The sequence below is a fragment of the Papilio machaon genome, chromosome 14 (assembly GCF_912999745.1).
Source record: "Papilio machaon chromosome 14, ilPapMach1.1, whole genome shotgun sequence".
Lineage (NCBI taxonomy): Eukaryota > Metazoa > Arthropoda > Insecta > Lepidoptera > Papilionidae > Papilio > Papilio machaon.
Genome location: NC_059999.1, coordinates 2415008 through 2439279, shown reverse-complemented (window position 1 = coordinate 2439279; position 24272 = coordinate 2415008). Strand labels below are relative to the sequence as shown.

Sequence of the window (24272 nt, the reverse complement as noted above, 5' to 3'; positions counted from 1 at the left end):
CACTTTTGTATTACAGTGTCAAAGTTCTACTTAATCACGTTTGGATTTCATACTCGTAAAAATATTTGTATCGTGCAATTTTTGCAATGTATGGTACAAAGTTTTTGGAACGAGCCGACGCCGTCCAGTATTTATTAATGTTCGCTGCATTCGCAAGCGCTGAGGGTACCGTGGTCGCTGGCATAGCTCCCGACCGGACGTCTCTTTATGACCTCACTTTTATTGCTTCAGGAAAAACTACGTCGTTTGTTTCATACTCTCGAAAAATACTTTTTGAATGCGTTTCGGCTTTACGCAAAAACAATACCGCGCCGAGATTGCTGGGTTTCAACGGAACATTGTTTTCTGTTGTTTTGTAGGAAATGGATTAAAATTTAGTCTTTAAATTCAATAGTACAGGAGTTTTATACTTTATTTACGATTTCAAATGTGTACGTATCTTTGGTTGTTAAAAAGTTATTTGATATATTTTTATTGTCTGCCATATACGTTAATTTGTATTATGAAAGGTTGGATATCTTTTATCTTGAGCTGTATTATGTTTTATTATAAGTGAAATTTGATTTAATTTGGTTTTAGAAAAAACCCTGGCTTTTTATTACCAATGTGATTACCTAACTAAAAAAAAAATATGATTGAAAATCAGATAGTCATCCTGTTCCAATTCTATTGCAGACTCAAACCTCCTTTTCGAAACCAATTAGTATGTAAGTATGAGAAAGTGGGAAAATCATAAGAATTTTTCATACGTACAAATTCGAAATGCTCTATCTTTTCAAAATAATTTGCAGGAAATTGAACCTTATGTGTATACAACTTAAACAGTCTGATTACTGATTAGACATAAATAGATAGAGCACACTCGATGTAATAGATACAGCTCCTGGTAGTAATTACCGGCGAGCAGTTAACGTCAGAGCAGCCGTAGAATTAAGATTTTTGCCATAAACGCTCGCCAGCCGCCAGCGGGGAAGAACTGCCGAGGATTAGGGGTTAAGTGTCCGCTTTAACGGGTACATTGTTATAGACCCGGCCCATTCTATCGATACTTATGATCGATCATCGATAGAAATATTGAGGGTGAATTAAAACTGTTAAATATATCATGTGTAATACGTCAAAATGGAAACGCAACATATTTTCGACCTTTTACTTTTACTTTTTATGTAATCTTTGTAAAAGTGTCATATGTATATAAATAACGACCACGAAACTAAAGATACAGGACTAATGCTTTTCTACAAATTTCATTATTTAAGTTATATGATGATGGTAATAAAAATTGTTAAAATTTATACATCCACACTGTACCAATTTTTTAATCTGTACTCATAGGAAGAAGACAATCTTTTGTTTTCGTATAACTCATTATTACCTATTACAAGCGATAGAATGAATTTTCTCTAAAGATACAATACATCGATAAGGAAAAACCGGTGATTACATCCCTATTGTATTGTGGTATAGTGGCAGACAGTCCGGTGTGGCGTTTTTATTGACACTCGTACCGTGACAAATATCCTTCGAATGAAAGCCGCAGAAGGCTTTCTCCATAACCTTTTTACACACGCTGTATATGTACATACTTTGATATATCCATCTAATATTATAATATTATATACTTCCTTATTAATAAGCCGCTATAAATTTTAAGACACACTTTGTAGGACTTTATGAGATGGTTTAAATTTTGATCTCTAATTCTTTTAAACTTTAGTCCTTTTAGATGCATAGAAAATACAACTCTACCACGAAATGTGCCTCGTTTACTTGCACCTATTAAATTAGGAAAAAATATTACATTGATTAATAAAAAATAATTTTAAATTGATTAAGTTATCTCATTTATTTATTACAAAATCATAAAATGAATGCAGTAGTAAGTTAATCCATATCATATTTGTATTCTTAATAAGTTCTATAAATAAACGATAAGTAACCGACCAGTGTCGAATTTCGATTAAAAAATTCCATTTTCACATCGAGTGAAATATCGTATATTTCAAAAAATTTCACTCAATATTTTTCTATTAAGGGTTGTCCATCTACCCCAAGTGCGTATCACGTTTCGTGCTTGGAGAGATGAAAAAAAAATTCGACCCATGGCGAAAAAATTCAAATCTCTCTAACGAACAGAACAGGCAATACTCGAGGGCTCTGTTTTCCTCTGGTTATTTGGAACGTTGTCGGTATTGGGTATCAGTAACACGATTACTGACCCAGCCTAATTTGATCAAACGACTTTGTGGTCTTTTCTTTTTTTGCGCAAATTTTGTCCCCTGAGACCGCATCTACCTGTGTTACATAAAAACATAACAGAGTTCAGTTCCGTTTTTTTCTATAAATAAGATAAGACATTTCTTAGAGAAATTAGTTTGCTATATAAGAAATTCTGCATATTAGCTACTATTAACTACATTATAAATAATACGATAGTAGCTTTTAATATCGAATAAAGTGGTCTAAATATAATTCAAGAATTTTAAACATTTCCTCTTTCAATTGAGTTGAAAAATTGGATGGAAAATATATAACAGTATGTTTTAAATCGATTTTTGTAAATATAGCAAATATTCCGCCATCGAATAATGTTTCTTTAGTTCCCTGAGGTCGAGAAAAAAAAACAAGGCGATGATAATCAGACGTTTTCGCCGCTCGGAATTACTTCGGATAATTTGATTATCTATCGGTGGACGAGAAGCGTCCCCTTAAGAGCTAATCGTGTTTTATAGTCAGCCTATCATAATTTGATAGTCTTTAGATGCTTTATATTTACTTGTTTAGAAAATGTTTAATTATTTATTCAGTATTTATATACGACAGTGATTGTTAACTTTTAGAGCGCTATCACCCGAGGTCTATTATAAGTAACATTTTTGTTGAAAACAAAAATAGTTTCAACTAATTAATCATTTTACGTGATGTAAGCATCATTTGGAGAGATAAGTAACGTAATTAGAAATCGAAAAATCATATCTTAAATCTTAAATTTTTAGACACTATTATGTATTAAATAAACAGTTTTCTATAACACAATATTATAAAGAGGATAGATTTGATGTTTGTTTGTTTGTAAATTCTTTCACTGTAGGGAAGCTACACTATCTCCGGGTGACATATTACATATACGGCTATATTTACTACTAGATTTTTTAATAAATTCGCATAGGCGAAGTCGCGGGCAACTGCTAGTCTTTTGTAAATTAATAAATATGTACGTAATTTCACAGTGATAAATATCTAGAATTTTACCTTTGATTCTGACGTATGAACAATATTAAAAGTTATAATTATGTTTGTTTGTATGGTACATTACAAAGCTTATGAGATATTTCTATTATTTTTGTTCCGCCATGTTTTTTTATTCACTTCTTACCTCTTTGTACTGGTATATAAAACTGTTATATACAAACTTAGGTACAAACTCGGAGTACTTGAGTTTTATACAATAAAATCTCCTGCTTCATTTGCTAAGGGTAATTATAGGCAGCAAGGGTTGCGGAGTGGCCATGTTGGAAGAAGTGTGACGTCATTAGGCAATGTTGACACAACCCGCCTACTGACGCGAATAGCGGTGAGACCTGGGCGGTTCGCAGCGCAATATGGTCCTAGGACTGCTTTTCCCTCTGCACTTTTGTGTTTAGCGCCCCCATTGTTTCATATAATTTCTTTATACCTCGACAATACATGCACTTTTATTTTTAATTTAAATCAAAGAATAAAGACTTGGCATTTTTAATGCCTGAAGATTTATACTGCAATATAGAAGTTGAACTTAAAAAGAACATTGATTTTTCATATTTACAGTTATACATTTACATAAAATTCTAAAGTTTTAATTCCTAAATAAAAATTGTGATTTTTGAACATATATTAAAATTATTTCTATTGGAAACAGAAAAAGTACCTAAATGGTTTACCCTTTAGACACTGTATCTGTCTACGCCTTGTCTGGATTTTTTTTTTAATATTCAGCCCTGGCGATTGGAATTCGCGTCGTTAAAATCTCTCGCAATTAATTCATGATTGTACTTTAATATCGTATATCTTAAAGATGAAGTTCTATACAGGCGTAGATAAAAAATAAGGCGGTTAATGTTGAATCGGAATTTGCCGACACAGGGCTTTATATCGAATGGGCCTTTGAACGCAATGTCCATTTCCGACAACCTGATCCATTGAAAAGAGATGTTATCAAAGAAACTGTGATGTCAAAATTCATGCTTCGGTAACGTAAAGCGGAATCAAAACAAAACAAATACAAACTGGACTTGTTGGCGAAATAAAATGATCGAGGCAACTAATGTGTGTTTTTTTAAACGAAAATTCCTAAATTAAATTTATACATTGGCAATATTAATATGTACTCGAATTGTATAAGTATATAATAAGAATTCATCATTGTAAGTTCTTGTGTGCTAAAACATTAATAATAATAAAACGGTGTGCAATACAGAGCAAAATAAAATGTAACAATTAATACGCCCCCACAAAATCCAAATATGGAAAAAAGCACCCTTATTCAATACATATTTCTATTTCATACCAAGTACAGTCGTGTAGACGCATAGTTTTGCAAGACTTTCGTTATTACTAATTAAATTCACTAGTGTATTATATGATATAAATTGATGTATAGTCAAACATTTAAATTTTCTTTCAATTAGGATCCGATAACCGCACAACAAACTATTACCATAAGACCTAATACACATAATTATATGAGTTACTAGAACCAATTTTTGACCTAATGATTATTATCGATTATTAATCGAAATGGGTAGGAAATAAAAGTCCTCGACTGTATGCGACTGTACCAATACCTACAGTTCGTTGCAACGTAACCACAATGCGTTATACCCCTGCCAATTAATATCGGACACGCTGGTCATAGTTGTGTCAGAGTTGAATGAATTTTTGTTCGAACCTCATCGTATTACGGATAGGTCAGTGATCAATCTTTTAGATTCAGTGTACAATGCCTGTCATTTTTGTTTTGTACATTTATACACAGAATTCGATACCGCGCCGCTGTTTTGTTTGTATTCTTCTTTTGTTTCAATCTGTATAGATGCAGCTAATTCAACGATGGAATTTTTAAAAACATTTTCTTAATTAAAATAATTACAAAGAAAGAAAATTTGATCCATTAAATACGTTATTTTCTCGAGAGAGTGAATTTAGCATGAGTAAAAATTACTCGTAAGAGGGATTGAAATTATCCGTGTTTTTCAACAGCTGTATAGATATTTTCGAGTCAAGTCCTTTTCTTACATAGCTTACTAAAAAAACGCTATTGCTTCGAAATACAAGACAATCTTTAGATAATTCGAATCTACAGGAATTTACAGTTTAAAGCTACATTTTTAACAAAGGTCAAAGATTCCAGAATGACGAATTACCTAAACTTCAAGGTTAAGAATATTTTGAGTTATTTTTTCACGTTTTTATACAAATTTCTTGATATTTTTTTAATTTAAAAGAGCCAAGTATTAAATACGGAAACCCTTGTAAATTTAAGAGACGTTTTACAAATTAACATGGTGTTAGGATCAGCAGCGTGCCGGGACAAAATGTAATTAATAATTTATACGGTGACGACGGTCGGAACTTCGCTAACACACAAGTTGGCTTCCAGTGACCTTTTCTATGCGAAAAAACAATGCTCAGTTACCGACGACGTGTGCGATGTGTAACGAGCTAATTTAAACTTTTCGGTACAACACCCACGAGGGTGGCGCCCCCTACCTCAGTCCACTGTCAACGGCCAGACGGCTTTTCAATAAATCACCGATATTTATTTGAGTCATATTCTATCTTATCGATTAACCTGAATCTGTATTATTTATTGATACTTTCTTATTTTATCTAAAAATGTACGCAAATGTTTATGTATACATTATTCAAATGTTAATCATTTTTTTTTTAATTTACTTTTCAAAAACCACAGTGTTGCCTGTTGTGCTTTATTTACTAATTATAAATCATAATCCTAAATTATTTTATTCATGCCATAAAAAAAATTATTAAAAACTAATTACCTATCACCACAAACAATTATAGATCTGAAATTGTCTACACATTTACTATATAAGTATAAATACACTACCAAATATGGTACATGAATACAGAGTATAGAATACCGAAGTCCTATAAATATGTCATCCCTTATTGAAATCATTGGAATAGCGGTAATAAATCAGGCGTGTGCGTGGGTGTCGGCGAAAGGGCGCTAGCTGACCGCTGTCCACTCGACGCGCAGTGGGTGTGGCTACCTGAACATTGGATACGATAACCCGGAATTATATTACTGTACTACGTGTACATACATGAAAGTGTCGAATTTATACATAGTGTAGTATGTGTCTAACCTTTGGTTTCTCATACCAAAATCTCTGTACAAAACATGTCGTCATTCTTGTCATTATTTGTGACAAAACAGATATAATATACTTCTTTATGTAAAAAAGATGTTTTTCTTACCCTGTTTAGTCTGTTCTCTTTAAATTTATCTACTGACTAGTACTCTACCACAACCAATCTCGAAATCTTTTTTTTATTTCGGATCTTCAAAAGATACCCTGTCTTCTGGGGGAAAGACAGGGTTATTTAAGACTTGACTCACTTAAACCCCCTCGGTGGCTATCCTTGAGTACAAATAGTGAGAGTCCCAGGATCTCCAAAAAAAACGCACCGGGACAACTCTTAAATATTACCTACTATACTATACTCTCTTTGATTGGTCTGTCGATAGTTCTTGATGTCCACGATTCAAATCTTAGATACGGACTTCTGTTCTTAAGTTGTTTTACTCTAATTTTTTCTTAAGAAGTTCATTCTATATTTATCTCTTTAAATTAGTAGTATAATTTCGAATTCCTAAGCGATGAAAAATAATGATATTGAATACATACGAGCAGCACGCGACATCGTTAACGCTAGCTAAACAAATTAAAATATACAAAAAAGACAATCCATTAAACAAGGAAGTGATGAAAAACATATCCGTTTGCCACGAGCCGGGCCGTTTAAACAAATCTGTAAAAAATACGTCAATACAATGTCACATTTACATAATAAACCCCCTAAACAAACCGAGTGGAACATTGTACACAGAGCGGTCGAATCACGAACTTTTTTACCGCGATATTAATTTTATACTCCGGTTTCAAGTCACCCCTGCGTGCACTAAGTACGGCCTACTTTCTTTTACAAAGAAACTGAAGAAAGAATAATAATAATAAGAGAGGACGGAACGTAAGGGCGTCTGCACGATGCTTATGTGAAATTAGCTCGCGAACGGCTTTGATGTGCCGACCAATTGTGCCCGACTCGCGTATTAAAGCGCCTTTATAATTCTCTCGCGATGGCGATGGTGTCGCGCCGCCTTATTTATTAGGTAATTAAAAACGCACGAGGTCGTCATGTATTAGTGGAATACAGTTGGCGAATTTACATTCAGCATTGGTTAGTCTTGTTATTATAATGTGGTTGATAAATAACTTAGCGGGTAAGTTCTTTCTTAGCTGTCTTTATTTTTACATGAAAAACACAATAATGAAAAAACACAAATAATGAAAAATAAAACTTAATAAGAAATTTGAGATAAATTGTTATGAAATCGTAGTCGATTTCATAACAACGGTTTTCTCCAACATTGATATAGACGTTTAAAATTCGGTCAAAGATAATAACTGGTTTTTATGGCAGCCCACAATTAACTTTAAGTCAAAGCAAACGCAGCATCTGCCGTACTTTCCTGTCACAACAAAATTACACTGGCCCATTCAAAAACACGAACCGCAGACGAAACATACTCATTATACCCTTTTGTCCATTGAAAGATAAGTGGTCAAATCTTACAACTGACACCTTATACCATAACACCGTGACTGTAACAACCAACTATTAAATATAATTTCACACTTTAAAGGATTGTAAGGAAGTGACACTGACCATATGTTGCATTAACTTTTGTTGCTCAGATGTCTAAACGTTATCTGTATTATCCGAAATTTTTGTATGAAACATACGCCTTAGTTGGTCAATTATTTTAAAAACGATTCTTGTATGAACAAAATTTTGTTTATATTGCAACTGAAAGTCAAAGCTAAGATGAAAATAAAGTAAAATATTTTACTGATTACTTACAAAAATTGAGAATGAAAAATAGCATAAGCCAACTGATTTCAATTAAGTATTTATTCCTACACATCTATTCGAGAGACTTGAGTAACATACCATTTGTGATTCGATTCATGGTACTACAATAAATCAAAGTGAGACCGTTAAAAAGAGGTACTAAGACAAACATTGAGGGACAACAATGAATTGTATATTCTTCGTTTAGGTTTTTCTTATTTTAAGCAGCAGATACTGTTGTATGATTTAATCTTTTTCCCTTCTACAGCGGATGCGGACAGCGCGGCGGAGGGCGGCGGCTCCCCAAGCCCGGGCGTGCCGGCCGACACGCTCACCTGCGGTGCCTGCCGTCGCGCCTTTGCCCTCGCTGACATTGTGCGCTTCATACAGCACAAAGTGTCTTCCTGTGACAAGGATCTCACCTATCACTGCTACAGTGCAGGTAAGATATCACAAGACCACTCTAAAGTTAGAATATCCACTCAACCATCTCTCGATGAAAGCGTTAGCTCTTCTAGTCTAGTCTTAAACGTCAGAAATAGTTTCTATCTTACCTTATACCGAGTGTTAAAAAAGTAAAAATGGATAAATATCCATTAATTTGTAATATTATTAACGTGTATTTGCAAAAAATTTATTAACGGTTCACCATTTAAAATTAAATTGTTTAACTAGGGCCTAACTCTGACCAAGAAGATGGGTCGAGAACAGGGCAGGTGGCGACGGGGAACTCGAGTGGACGGCGGCCATCGCTACTGACAGCCAGGAGACCTCCAAACAGCAGGGTGCACACCCCGCCTCTTGTTAGCCCCTCGATAGCACCACCTGACCTCATCGAAGATGGTGGAGCGTCGAGTACTCCCAAACGACTTTTGGACGGTATGTAACACAATCATGTTTAACAAAATCTAATTTCATGAATGTATGTGTTTATATTCAATCACAAAATAATCAGTTGCACTCATGGTAATCAACAATTTGAAAAGACTGAGAATATCACAGCAGTTTCAAAACTGTTTACAGGTGCTGAAATAATTAAACATAAATTACAATGCGTAATTACTCCTTTTCGCCTTATACATCCATTCATTTATGCTTATACATCTAAATTATATTAGTTACATTTCAAATTAAAATACTGATCAAAGAATACTTTTACATACAGAAGCAGACGCGGAAGCTTCAACTCCCAAAAGAAGAGCGTCCACCTCACCAATGCCATCAAGTTCTCCAGACGAGGACATCAAACCTAAGATCAAGCAGGAACATATGGACACATCTGGCTCACCAGAGGACCAAAAGAAATCAAGAACTGAAGTAGCCGATGCGGAGTCAAATACAATGCATAGTGGTAAGTTTCAATCTCAAAAAATCAATTCATTAAACAGTCAGCATGGCCAAAATGGTATGGAGCAAAATACAAAGAAGCGTTAATTTATAGAAAACACGTAATTTACTATTATGTCTATCCATTGGAATTAAAAAATGAGGACATTAGGAGCTAACAAAAATAGAATAGGACAAAGGCGAGACTCAGTTTGAAACTGCGCGTCATCGTTAACATGTAGGTGTGGTATTTAGCGCAATATTAATGATTGTTACGATCAGACTTGACAACAAGAAAGATTTTGGGCTGTGGAGACAATTTTATCGTCACGCTCCGTTTCCTTTGTCCCACATCGCGCAAGATGTTGCACAACAACAATACTGGACGCGCACGGGATGCTTACGTCATGCTTCGAACATACATTCAGGATAGGAGCTTAATCGCATCGCTTCAAAAATAGGCACACCTTATACAGCGTGTTTCATACAAAGAAATTGAATATGGAACTAAAGTCACGCCTATTTTTATGCATCAGCACAAAATTAATTAGCAATAGTTTTTTCATACGAAATTTTAGATCATTTACTTTAAACTGAACTGCTATAAGAGACTGTCTTCTGAAAGAATTCAGAACTAAAATAAAAATTAAAAAATTACCTGTTGAAAGAAAATGTAGGTATGAAAATACTTTATCAGATAAACAAAACCAATAAATAACAAGCCTAATGTTGTGTGTACTCAAAATATAGACTAAATATAAATCCTAATGAAGTTGGGACATCTGTATAAGCGAGCGATCTTGCGGGGGTGGTTCGAAAAATAATCTATCCCCGAGCGTAACCCTTTGTGGGAGCAGATGTGCCGTCATTTGACACTTTTGTATTAAACCGTTGCACAACAAAAGCCTCCTTAAACCCGAAAATCGTGCAGCGTTCAAAATTTTCGACCCGCATTCTGTCAGCCGCTTTGTGCAACAGCTCGCCTGCTTGAAGTTGCACTTAATGGCGAAATAACCAGAAATATTAATTATTTCATATTTCTTACTATTGTCCTTTTCGTTTTGTTTTCAATAACAATTGTCAAGTTTGGGTAGTTGGAAATACAAGTTGGGATCGCACCGGCGCGGCGTCCGGGTATACGATTGCGCTATCATCGAAATGTCAATTGCAGGTTTTGCTTCAGCACCAGTTGTCTCGGCTTATTGAGTTTATCCTAAACGTTCATATTAACCCCTTCGAGTAAGCTGTCAAGCTGGCTTATTCAATAAAAGGGTTCAGTCACTATAAAATATCATAATATATTAAACGAATGAACAGAAACAAAACAGTATCCACTATAAATCTACAAACAATCCTCTTCAATGTCAAATAAGAATATTGTAATGGTGACAGTTAAGTTTGACCTCATGCCGACTTATAGGGGACCTTAATTTTAATTGTAATATTTTTTACATATTAATTAACCCCATCGCTTTCGTAACAGATAAAGGGGATGTTTTTGAAGAAAAAAATTATTTGCATGAGCACACGATTGACGTGTGCGCATTGTTATCTCTCGCCTTTGTGATGACCCTTATGTTAACCATCACGATGCTATTAACAAAAGAGTTCGTGTTTTGTGCGATGGTCATTGAATATTCAGCAGTTATTATATTTATTTAAAGTTTAATATCGAAGCACGATCTGTTGACGTTAACGCCGTTGCGGAAGCGAACGACTCAGATATTATGATTGTCAAAGATGCTACCGGAGTCCCATTGTTAGAGAGGTCTTTTATAATTTTTTCGAAGATAAAAAATGTTTGGCGTGTTCCTGACACGTGGTGCGTCGTGCGTCGCCGTGACCTATGGAACTTCTTTGAGCGTGACACAATGCTTGATGATATTTTTAGTTTTTGTACAGCCGGGAAGGTGGCTAAGTGGCGGGTTTTAAATAAGTGGGTTTTAATTTTAGACATGACGTCTTTTCTATGGGAAAGGTGAGGGGAAGATTGTCTCGTGCCCGATGCGTGGCCTTTGACTGTGCGGTAATCGACTATAAATAGAAGAAAGAAGAAAGCTATGCACTCACGCCATGATTAAAATTTTAACTATTAACAGCTGTTAAATGATTTTTATGTGATTGCGGTGTTTCCATGCTATGGTGAATTTCTGTACCATGGTCGTGACAAAGACTTGCTGCGTATAATATTTTATATTGTGTCCACAAGTTGTCTTTGTTACAGTCATTAACATGACAAAACGAGGCAGTACCGATGGTCGTCACTTATTTATATCAAAATAAATATTGATTCAAGTGCTGGCCGAGTCCATCTTTTGTTCGGTTTGGTTGTTTTAAAAAAAATATCGAATTTACTGTCGGACTCTGTAGTTTTGGACGGAACTGTTTTGTGTTTTGACTACATAAGTTAAATCGTTGATACATTTCAAGCCATGCGTTTTATAATTCGATATTCTCATGGCAGCGCTATAAAATCATAGTTGACATTACATTTTTTAATGAAATAATTTAATAATAAAGGTGCAATTTCATTAGAACTCTGTTTGAGGTTACTGATGCATTAAATATTGATTTAATCAACCCTTTGCGTTGACCACAGATAAAAATTATCATTTATACTTGAGAGTGCACGGTACGCTGCGTCGATAAACGATCGGTCAGGCCGCCACCGAACAATGACGCACTTCACGTTCAGCCATGTGAAATAACCATCGACATGATAGGGCAATGTATTTAACTAGACGAAAAATAAAATCAAATACGTAAATTCAAGTTACATTAGTTGTCTGTTCGTCTTATCACCGTCGTAAATGATTCCACAACAAAGTTCCGTCCGAGATATTTCCATATCAAGACATGTTTTCTTAAGGGTCGACCACAAAGGGCCATCTCGACGCCCAATCTTTAATCCTATCTCCAAGACCTTTGCGGGCGAATTTAAATTTCTTTAGAAATATCGTCCTTATTATGTATGTGCGGGTTTTCTATTCCTCGTGACGTTCGTAGGAGAGATAACGTAAGTTAAGTCCGAGAGGAGATTGTTGTGAAAAAACTACCGTTAAGTTTGACGAGATCCCATCGTTGCATGTTGAGTATTTTAAATTGAGCTTTATGACATCTCTATTTAGGATTGCATTTCGTATGGTTTTCATAGGATTAGTAGAACCTTATTTTGTATATGAAGTGATAAGTCTTTATGAAGGGTCAACCTTTTCTATAGTGTGGCTCACCCTTTTAGTGAAAAGAGTCCGTTGATAGCTGATTTAGGAATGGATAATGCTCCCGCCGCAGTAAATATATCATAGATTTATTCTATGATAGATGACTATTCAGACAACTTAAAATGATTGGAGACGTAAGATATTTTCAGATAGAGTTTTCCACAAATATTTTGAAGATAAGTCGGTTCTTATTTGAAAGTTACGAAGAAATTTAAAAACTTTGGTTTGGTTTATATACTAACTCCGACTGGTTAACTTTATAAGTTAATTTTAATAAAATAATTACTGTCATAACTATAAAAAGTTAATTTGGATGACACAAAGCAACGTTAAAATATTGATAAACTCTAGGAAAGTGAAATAAAATTTTAACCGCGTCCATTTTGATGTCCCCAAACATTCTCCCTTCGAACATTTTATTGTTTTTTCTTTAATTTTTTGTAATATGTGGTAATGGTCGTCACACACGTGTCGACAACGGTTATTACGAGTTTAAAATAGCCCCTCACATCTGGCCAACAAGGACAGACCAATTTCGGAGATCGCATTTTGTTGTCTCATAAGAATTTTTCGGAGGACAAAGTGTCGGCATCTTTCTATGTCATTTGTTGATATTTTTTTCAACTAAAAAACTTTTTTGACGGTTATTGAATATTAATTTAATTCCTATTTGTTAATTTTTTTTAATAGTTACAACTTATTTAAATTTTGAAGTAGTATAAACAACAAATATATTGACGCTGGAAAGCATAAACGCTGTAACCCTTGAAATCGCGAATATGTTTTTCACACGTTAATAATTTCAACCATTATCAAACGATAATGATTTTATTATAGGTTAGCACAAACTACACAACATTGCTAAATACCGCATGCTTGTAGACGTATCAGCTCACGAGTTATGATTTTTTGGCTCTCCTGTAAAGTTCATACTTTCGGAGTTACAGCGTTTACCCTTTCCAGCGTCGATATAGCGATAAACTTAAAAACGCCTAAAACCGAAGCTGATTCTTAATATTGCTTAATAAAAGTAACTATTAAAATTATTAAATTTATTCCATTAATGACGTACGCCCCAGACAAGGGCGTAACGAATTCGTGTACTAGGGTGTGACTGAGGAAACAATTTGTGAAGTAACGCGATAGTTTACACAAATCTGAATTTTAGCGAAGTGCCGATGGAAATGGGTGTGGACATGACGCCATCTTGATTTTATTGCATTCACAAAAGTTGGTGGGCTAATCAAGTAACGTACGACACAAGCAACATTTTTAATTTACCACTATTTGCTAGGGAAAATTGCACTATGAAGAATAGATAAGCTTAAAAAAAGGTTAGTTAAAATAAATTGACAGTTAATACTGTAATTTAATCATAATTTTAAAAAGCAGTTTTAAAGTAAATTATGTTTTATTTCTATTCTGGTGAAATACATTTTACATAAAACTTATAGAAAATATTTGAAAGAGGTCGAGGTCAGTTTTCTGTTTCACACGTTTGGTTAAACAAAAAACACTTGTGTAAAATATGGTTCGGTCGAAGCGGTCACTTAACTGTTATTTGCTCATGTCTGAGGCATGTGTAAAATGTGTCATGTGCGTGCCATGCTACTATAAAATCTTACTAATATTATTTTAGACGGATCGATGTTTGTTAAAAAGTAGCTCTCGATCGAATATGACATAAATGTATAGAGCATAGCTTGGAAAAACACATAATCTACTAATTAAGTTTTTTTTTTTTTCAATCCGCGCGAACTGAGTCGCGGGCGACAGCTATTATATACACATAGTTAGACAAACGTATATTTGAAACGATTATTTAAAAAATGATTTATATTTACTCATACTGTCAGTTTTCTGAAGTTTACCATTCGTCACTTAAAATTCACTCTAAAGCCTTACAATTAAAAATACGATAATCATGAGTTGTTGACAACTTTTCCCTAAAAAAAATATAAGCATTGGCAGTACTGACTCGTAGCTAAAAACTAAATTATAAATGATTTTTCGAGCATGTGTAGCACCTTACGGCAATTTGCAGCGCTCGGTTTGCCCCACGTGGGCCTTAGGGGTGTTGGTGAAGGGGTGAGTGGAGATGAGGCGGGGTAGGGGGCGGAAGACGGTCATTCAGAGCAGCGGCGCGACGGACATCCGCCGCATAACAAGTCGATGGCGAGGTACCCCGGCTAGGCGTTCAGTAGTACCGACTAGTAGATACCGACTTAGCTCGTTACGATTTGAAATATAGTCATACTATGTTTTAAATATATATTTATTTTTTAGAAAGTATGTCTTCCCGCATGTAAGAAATAGATGATCATCATGATACATAAGTGTTTTTAGTAGCGAGTAGGTATTTACATATGAAAACAAACTAAAATTAAACAATATTTATAGGATTTTAATGATTGTTCTATTTATTTTATGTATTGACATATGTATTTTTTTTTTTTACCACGAAATGGTACAATTTATTGTGCGATAGTACAAAATAGACTGCAACACTTTTTCAAAGTTAAACCTCGTTCAAACTTAAAGCTTGGAACGTCTGGAAATGTCCGCCAGAGGCGCTGGTGTGCGCGCGTCGCGTCGCCGGAAGTCGCTCCGGCGGTTTCCGGTCGCAAAGCGCCTATATAACATGTCTTCGTATTTTCTTACACTTTACTTATTTTCTACTTTACAATTTGATGAAATATTCTTACGCCATGATATAAACAATATTACACTATTTTTAATTAATGTCTCTTTTATGTTTTATCGAATAAAAAATATAAAAACAATGTTGCTGAAAGCGTAACATAAACTAAACTCAACATTCCAATCAAATGTGAATATTAATTGACATCTATTGCATTGATCGATTGCTTGTGACATTTTAAAAGAACGCTTCCGTGTTTTGAAGGCCACGTTCAAACAAGTACCTGTCACGTAATATTAAAATAATGACATCAAAATAGATGAATATATCGATCCTACAGAGACCGTAAATTGTTTGAGATACGCGTATACGCACTCCAATGTTAAATCCAAATCCGTCACGACTTTCTGAAGCTACGAGGCTACGAGGTGGTGACAAACATTTATCCAAACATACTTTTATTACTTCCTAATTCATTTTTGGAACGAAGTTCCTTATCGCGCGTTGTGAAAGGGGGCTAGACGGAAAAAATTCTTACGAAAAGTTGTCACGACACTTTTTGTTATAATATGTTAACGACGAATGAGCGCTACTTCACCATGGCAACGACGTGACAATATATAGCGAAAATTCATAGAAATAAAATGTACTTCTTGTGAAGACTTAAGTTTTTTATTCATAGAATAAACATTGGTTCCTTCACTAATTAATCGAAAGGAACCTCGTTCCATCCGGGTGTCCCTTGACACCTCTCAAGTTTTTTTTTTATCTTACAATGTATGTATGTTTGTTAGAATGTATGTCTAAAACGGCGAAATATCTCGCTTAAATTTGGCATGGTTGGATATAGACTTGAAGAAGACATACGGGAAAAGCTAGTCTAATATTTGAAAGGTACAAAAATATTTCGTAACTAAGTTATAATAAAAACAATAATTTTCACACTTGTCATCTCAAGTTATAACAATTTATATTATTTAATCAGTTCATATTATTATATACTTTATCAGCGACCTCACATAACCGGGCTAAGTAAGTTGTCTTAATAACATTATACTCAAGTGCATGAGAACGGAACATTGTACAGATAAACTGAGACCTCACGACTTCTACCTTTAGATATAAATCGTGCGCAATAAAAACGATGTCAAAACGGAGTAATTGAATTGGCCGTGCCGTACCACCTGCCCGAGTTATACTTGGTATTACTTTCTGAGCCCCATCCCATTTAGCATTTACTAACATTAAATTAATTGTTTGAAAATTAAAACAAAAATATTTCCTCACATTAATATCCCATTTTTTTATTGGTCCCATTTCCATAAATTCTTGGATGCAGAAGGCGTAGCACTGCTTATGTCGAAGGTACCTATTGGGGAAGGACTATGAACAGCAGTGGGCAGACAAAGACAAATGTGTTAATGATTTTTTAATAATTTAATCAAATGACTCAGGGGTAACAGAATAATTTCTTTAGACTTGTTACTTAAAATTTTATAACATGTATTAGTTCTCTAGAAGGGAAAGCAGAGATAACGCGTTGTTTTTATTCCTTAGGGATATTACAATAATTCTGTTTTACATAACTCGAATATGAACATAAAAATAAGAACAAACCTCTCCTTTCCATAATAAACAACGTTTTACAAATCTGTAACAACCGATCCAAACAACATCCAGACACAATCCCTTTTCTATTGTCCGTATACTTAGTAAATACGACCATCGGATAACGCTTTTGCTGGCCCATTTTAAACCCCCTTTCGGATAAAGGGTGGGGGTCAGACGGGTGGTGGTGTTTAAAAATTTCACTCGCCACTGGTTCGCAGCCCACACAATGCCCATAATCAGTGATTGCCTTTTGAAATCGAAACGGTTGTTAAACATTTGTCTCTGGTACCCGCACGCTATACGCGACTAACGGAATCACGGCACCTTTTGAACTTGGACTTTAAAAATCCTATGTTTTAAAAGAATATAGCAGACAGTAGACCTTACTGCTTAGGTCCATTAAAAGTGATTTCATGCAAAAAAATGATTCAACTTATGTTTAAAGCATTAAGAATCTTTATACAATTAAAATTGGCATTAATTTTGAATGTCATATTTGATTTCCATAGTCTACAACATATGTAGATATACTTGCAAACAATACAATCCTCCCACAGATTACAGCATTGTACGCGTTAGGATTAAACTGTGTCCTCGATCCGTGCTACACGGGGCCCACGCGGTTTATTGTTTAATTATCACTATCATCACACATCTGACCATCGATCTAATCGGACGAATAATCGAATATTCGACAGTAATCGGTTTAAAAACGAATCGATTTTTAGATACCATTAAATAATTGATTCTTATTGTAATCGAATACGATTGATAATCGATATTTTTCTCGTCTGATCTTTCAATGGACTGTATTAATCAATGGCTTCTGTTCGCTTCTTTAAATGTGTGACAGTGATGGATCTTATACGGTTTACATATATTTTACAATGATCTTATTAAGTACGATCACATATCATAGAAAGATACAAAATAAATAAATACATTACATATTTTTCTACGTCTACACATAATTACAACATAATATGTATTTTTATTTACTACGAATCTAAAAGAATTTTTATTAGCCTTAGTTAAATTAGCTGTTTCAGCGTGCAATTAAAAAAAACGTACAAAGTAGCTTATGCTTCCAGACTATGAACTAAATCTGTGACAAATTTCATCAAGATCCGTTGAGTTGTTCCGGAGATACCTTCAAACAAACATCCATCTATCCATCCAAACTTTCGCATTTATATTAGTAAGATAAAAATTCTTTTATCTATTGGGTTAATGGCGTTAAAAATTCTTCATAACTGAAAGAAATTATTTTTTGCGACATTGACTTTAAACATCTAATTTTTTTTAATGATATTCATTGAGTGATATTTTGTGGCCAGTAGGTCCCATTCATTGACCATAGTGTTACAAAGAACAATGGTCTTGACAAAAAGGTCAAAATGTAGTGTTATCTTACGATACAAATACATCATGCAATACTTAGAATACAGGATGATCTATAGACTGTATTTTTTTGTATTTCAATTAAAAATACATGAATATTTTTGATTCCTACTTCTAAAAAATTTCTGTAGATAAGATTTGTTACTAGAGCGTTAAATTTTTTTTTATTAAGTAATAATTAGGTATTTAAATTTTGTTTAACATATTTTGAAAATCTTTTGTTTTTCATTGGTTTTTTAAGATTATAATTTAAGTTGTATAGAAACACACTTGGTTTATTTACATTTATTTGAGACGAAAATTAGAACACGCTGTATACAATTCTTTCCGGTCGGTCACAATCTGACCGTTACAATTCAATAATCGTCTTAAAAGTCAAGATCGTTTATCGACCGCGCCTACCACCTCTAGTGATGCAAACTGTCTCATGAAATAGACGGAACTAATAGATTTAAAATACTAATTTGTATTTATTAGACAACTTAAAAATACTTAGCGAGTTTTAGTAAACTCTTAAAGAATACTAAAATATATACAAACATGCTTTGTAAATAAATATGCGAGATTTGAGTTCTATACGATCTAAACTGACCTAACAAACTGTAATACATAATACCAAAATAATAGAAAATTAAAAAAAAATGGTATTACAATAAAAAACGATGTAGTGAGAAGTAAGATTCTTTAGTGACTAGCATATTACGGTAACATTTATGTGTTTGGTATATTAAATTTAATTGAAGATTAAATGAAAAAAATAATAACTTATATCCCTAAGCTCTTCACTATAAGCTCGTTGAGTCGTGATACAATACAATGGTGTCCACAATAAAATTTGTCTCGGCCTCACAATGAGCAATAGAATTACCGACGAGTATCGGGGCGCGGGCATAAACGCGTCTTGACCACGTGATCTCAATTCTTCTCGCTTATCTATATGGGAGATCGTCGTACGGTTCACTTATGTTATCTATGACGCTTCTATATTAGCATAAAAAGATTTACTTATATGTCAAAATAGTGATTGATGTGATCCTACACCTATGTTATTTTATTTGATGCTACTTCATCTACACAATAAATTAAAACCACCTTTGCTTAGTAAATATTCTTTATAAAAATTGTATAACAATAACGCCCTTATTTAAAGAAAAACTTAACCATACGTTAAAAACTCGAGAGGTTTGTAATGTTGCCAATTTCATCAGAACATAAATAATTTGAATTTGAAGATTTGGTCGATCACGGGAATACGAACTGTACGAGTACCTTCATTTTTCTGTTACTGGGATAGTGTTACATATAGATTTCAATATCAACAGTCTTAACCCGCGTCCGTACGTGATCCGGCCCGCGTATATTTCATAAGATTTTAGAGGTGCATGAATCACGCGGGACACGAAAGGGCGATCACTCACGGCCGCCGACGTTCGGAGCCCTCGGACCTTCGCCTTATTAGCATGCGCATCACGCGCCTTCCCTAGGCCCAACACTACGATATGTGAGAGCTATTACTAGACACTTTGCCCGTGTTAATATTGCTGTAAATTTCCGATCGGGGAGCAATCCCATCTTCACTTTTTTCGTTTTATTAAAAATCTAATCTATTTTTTCTCTTTGCCAACAGAACCAAGCAACTATGTTTGCTCGACGTGCAAAGCGCGCGTGCACTCTGCGTGGAGACTACTACAGCACGTTCAACACGTTCATGGAGTTAAAATTTACGTGGAATCAATGCCGCAACCGCAGAACAAGCAGAACCACTCCACGTCAAGTACCTCATCCTCTAGCTCAGGGTGTTCGTCTACAGGCGCGCCACTTCCACCTCCATCGTTGCGCCACCACCCGTTGTTACCCCCACCAGACATGCATTCTCCGTTTGGTGTTGGAGGTCTTCTTAGAATGCCGCTACCGGGTAGTCTACCGCCACTGGCTCATCCATCGGTCCCTCCTGCGCCGCTGTTTACGCGCCCGAATCATCATGACCATCGCTTTCGGATGGAACAGTTGGTATCAGAGCAATTTCGCCACCATGGCCTTAATCTGGCAGCAGCTGCAGCAGCTGTAGCTGCGAATTCTTTACCTCCTCACCAACCTTTCCCGTCGCCAGCTGATCGCTCCCCGGCGATACCGACATCGCTCTCGGCTCGAGATAGACCACCACCAGTGTCTCAACCACTCTCTCTCGAACCCCAGCTGGATTTTTACTCGCAGCGCTTGCGGCAACTGGCAGGTACGACCAGTCCAGGGGCGGCCACAGGCAATTCGAGCTCTCCTAGCCCCAGGAAGCATTCGCCAACGTTCGCTTCCCCGTCGCCCTCCCGAGTCGGTCAGACTCCACCGGCGGGCGCCGGAGCCGGAACGATGGACGCGCCTCGAGAAGCCACGAGGCCGCATAGCTCCATTTCACCCGATAGGAGAGTCGAACCACAAGCTGCTGACGCCCCTCCCACTGAACGCACCACAACGCCGACAGTGAAACGAATTAACGAGGAAACTGTACATTCTTGTGAATTTTGTGGTAAAAAATTCCGATTCGAAAATAGCCTTATGGTTCATCGACGTACACATACAGGTGAAAAACCTTTTAAATGTACAGAATGTGATGAAGCATTCGAAAAAGCATCAAAATTAAAAAGACACATGAAAGTCCACCGAGCGCCAGACGCGACCGCCGAGGATGGCGAGTCCGGTGGCGATACTGGCGAGGACGACTCGGAAGATGAACTAGAAGACGAGGAGTTAGATGGAGACGAGGAGGAAGAAAATGAGGAGGGAGATGATATAGAAGAAGCAGAAGATTTGACGGTATCAAACGGTAGCGCACCTTCTGCGCCACCCCGTAAACAAACTTCTGCAATACCTGCACATCCACCTTCGGCATCCGTAGTCGGAGAACTGATGGATAAATTTGGTCTTTCAAATATTGCACAATATAGCGAAGCCTTCAAGCAGGCTCTACAGGAGTCGGGAAATTCACTAAAATGGCAACTAGCAAAGGATCGCGATAACAATAATGGTCCTCCCTCTGACAAACCCAACGGAATGCCACCGACTGCCGCATTACGTTTGAAAGAAGAATTTGCAAAAATGCCACCTCAACCTCACCCTCTGTTTAACCCTTTTGAGAATCCATTTGAAGCATCTAAACGAATGAAACTAGATATGGAGAGGGGGGAAGGTTGGTGGTTACCAACACTGCACGCACAGCGTCCACCTGATAATATTTTTGATGGTCTCAAAAACAGTGGGAATGGATTATTACAGAATTCATTGCTAAAATCAAAAGATGGAAGGCGAAACGACACCTGTGAGTTTTGTGGCAAAGTTTTCAAAAACTGCTCAAACCTGACGGTACACAGACGATCGCATACGGGTGAAAAGCCATATAAATGCGAGTTATGTTCGTACGCATGCGCTCAGAGTTCAAAGCTGACGAGGCATATGAAGACGCACGGCAGACTTGGGAAAGACGTATACCGTTGCAGATTCTGCGAGATGCCGTTCTCGGTACCATCGACGTTAGAAAAGCATATGCGTAAATGTGTTGTGAATCAAAGTAACGGTGGGGCTCTCGCTTTGTCTGACGATTCAAATGCTTGCCGAGACGAAGCCTCGTGACTCTACCCGTGGGGCGGGCTGCGCCTGCCGCCGCCCGCGCCGCCCAGCCAAATCTTCTAAAGCTCGAACCTCGAGCAGATGCAATGTGCTGTGTCTCGAACGATGACTTAACATTGAGTTCGAGTGGACAGATGTTCAATTTCTAGTCTTAAGGAGTTAATAAAACAAATGTTTAAGCAATTTTAGCCCAAAAATGCAAACTCCGAAGGGCATTATTTTATCTGCTATATGTAGTGACATATCTCATGTATTGAGTGTTAAACAGTTCCAGTTGTATTGTTGATGTTAGCTCGAGTTTTTTTTGGTTATTTACGTTCGAGGCTGTATTAGGAATCTTTATGTTACATTCTATCGTTTTATTGATTGTAAAAAAAAAACGAGGAAACCAATGCCAAAGTTAGCTATGTTAATTTACGATATATTTTAGTTATTTAAGCTGTATAGTGTCAATTAATACAATTTTTCCAGTATTTATTAAGATCTTCATAGTATCGGTAGTGATATGTGTTTTTCGTTGTAAGTTGTTTAGTAATTTTTAGAATATTATGTACCTACAAGCAAAATGTTTCCTATCCTAGATAAAACTCTTGTATATATTTGACATAAATGTAAGTGTTTGTGTAAATTGTGAAGCTACTTATTGATGTTCATATTAACTGCAACATTAAATTTTGGAAAATATAAAAAATAATCACAAAATATTCGGCAAAAAATACGGTGAGTTTCCTTTAATCGATAATATTAGTGATGTAGAGAGCGAAATTGATATCGATTATAAGGGTAGGTGTTATAACAAGGTATTTCTCTATCTGATAAGTGTTTAAATCAATTTAAATTAAAAAAAAATTCCAAAAAGTATTCAATATCTCGCAAATCTCTTCGCTTTCTTTCTCGTAAATGGGTAATAGTGTTTTTGTTAAGACTGAACAATATTCCAGTTTGTTTTTTTTATATTACCTTGTGATTTTAAATTCGCGAAAGTATTTTCATTAGTAACTAAATTAGTCCAAGTTTGAAATCTTTCAGTATACGTACTTAATGTAAATTATAATAAAATTTATATAATAGATAATTATAAGTAAATTATAAATAGAATACATTTTGTCTCCGATGTCGACCACACGCTATTAGGGCCTCTTCACATTGTGTTTGAAAAGCACGTAATAAGCATGATGTAGACGGGCCCTAATAATTTTAAAGGCAAACAATAAATATTTCAAAACCGATTAATGAGTCACTTTAGAGAAATAAAATGACTCGTTGATTTAAATTTGAAAATACTGCAACAAAATTCTGTAAATTATATTACAAAATAATGATTAAAAATATGTCACTGCTCATTAATTGATTAATAATTTTAAAGTAACTTCTTCCCAAAACATAGAATTATATTTATCTCGCAATGCTATTTTAATTAATTTTACCTCGTTTTTTGATTTTATGTTTTGTGGAGATGATATTGTATGTTCTAAATATTTATAGTTGTAAAATTAAATCAAAATGTTTAGTACAAGAGCCGACGGGGAAGCGGAGACAAAATAGCGAATCAAAAAAAATACTAAGACAAATTTTATCGTGTAACTTATCTCTATGTGAAAGATGAACTGTTTTTATTATTTTTCATTTTTTATTATTTTTATTTCAATAAATATCCACGATTTGTTATTCAAATTTGTTGTTTGATTTATTTACTTGACTCTACAGATATATAAAAATAATATTCTTTACCTTTCTTTTCCTTCCTGTTAAAAAAAAAAAAACGATGGAAACTAAACTAGAAACGAACCAGGCATCAAACTACAAATGTACACGGTTATTTTTTAATTTCCACAAAAGAAATCAAGTAATATAAAATACATATAGATCTTAAATATGAAGCCAATGTTCTTTTACTCAAAGAAGATAAAGTTAAGATTTAAAATAAAATCCTTAAACATGGACACAAAACATTTTACAAAATAATTACTCGATCATTTCATTATATCAATGAAATTAGCTCGGCCGTAGCGGGGTGAAGTAAGTGGGGGAGTAGGTAAATATGATTGCGGCTTTTTATGAATAGAAAGTATGTAAACTATTACTTATCTTTGTATGTGCGCGCACGAACACAGATATATTTATTGCACTCGACCAATAGTTTTTTTAGGTTTTTTATACAAACAGGTAATGACAGAATAACCCAGTATAGAATTACTTCCAAATCTACATTTCAAATGACATGTAAATAAGTTAGAACTTCTTTTATTTTCTCGTTTACTTCATCATTATTTCTTATCAAGCAAATAGGTACTGACAAACCCTCTGCAGAT

The 24272-nt window shown here is 35.1% G+C and overlaps 1 protein-coding gene across 1 annotated transcript in view; it reads left to right on the top strand.

The window, feature by feature from the left end:
- Positions 1 to 22352, top strand: part of LOC106720056 (B-cell lymphoma/leukemia 11A) — a 34695-nt gene extending 12343 nt beyond the window's left edge. Inside the window, exons 2-5 of the mRNA XM_014514622.2 lie at positions 8411 to 8584; positions 8818 to 9021; positions 9308 to 9493; positions 19970 to 22352. Coding sequence (XP_014370108.2) covers positions 8411 to 8584; positions 8818 to 9021; positions 9308 to 9493; positions 19970 to 21963 — 2558 coding nt within the window. The 3' untranslated portion in view covers positions 21964 to 22352. The remainder of the gene's footprint in view (positions 1 to 8410; positions 8585 to 8817; positions 9022 to 9307; positions 9494 to 19969) is intronic.
- The last annotated feature ends 1920 nt before the right edge of the window (positions 22353 to 24272 follow it).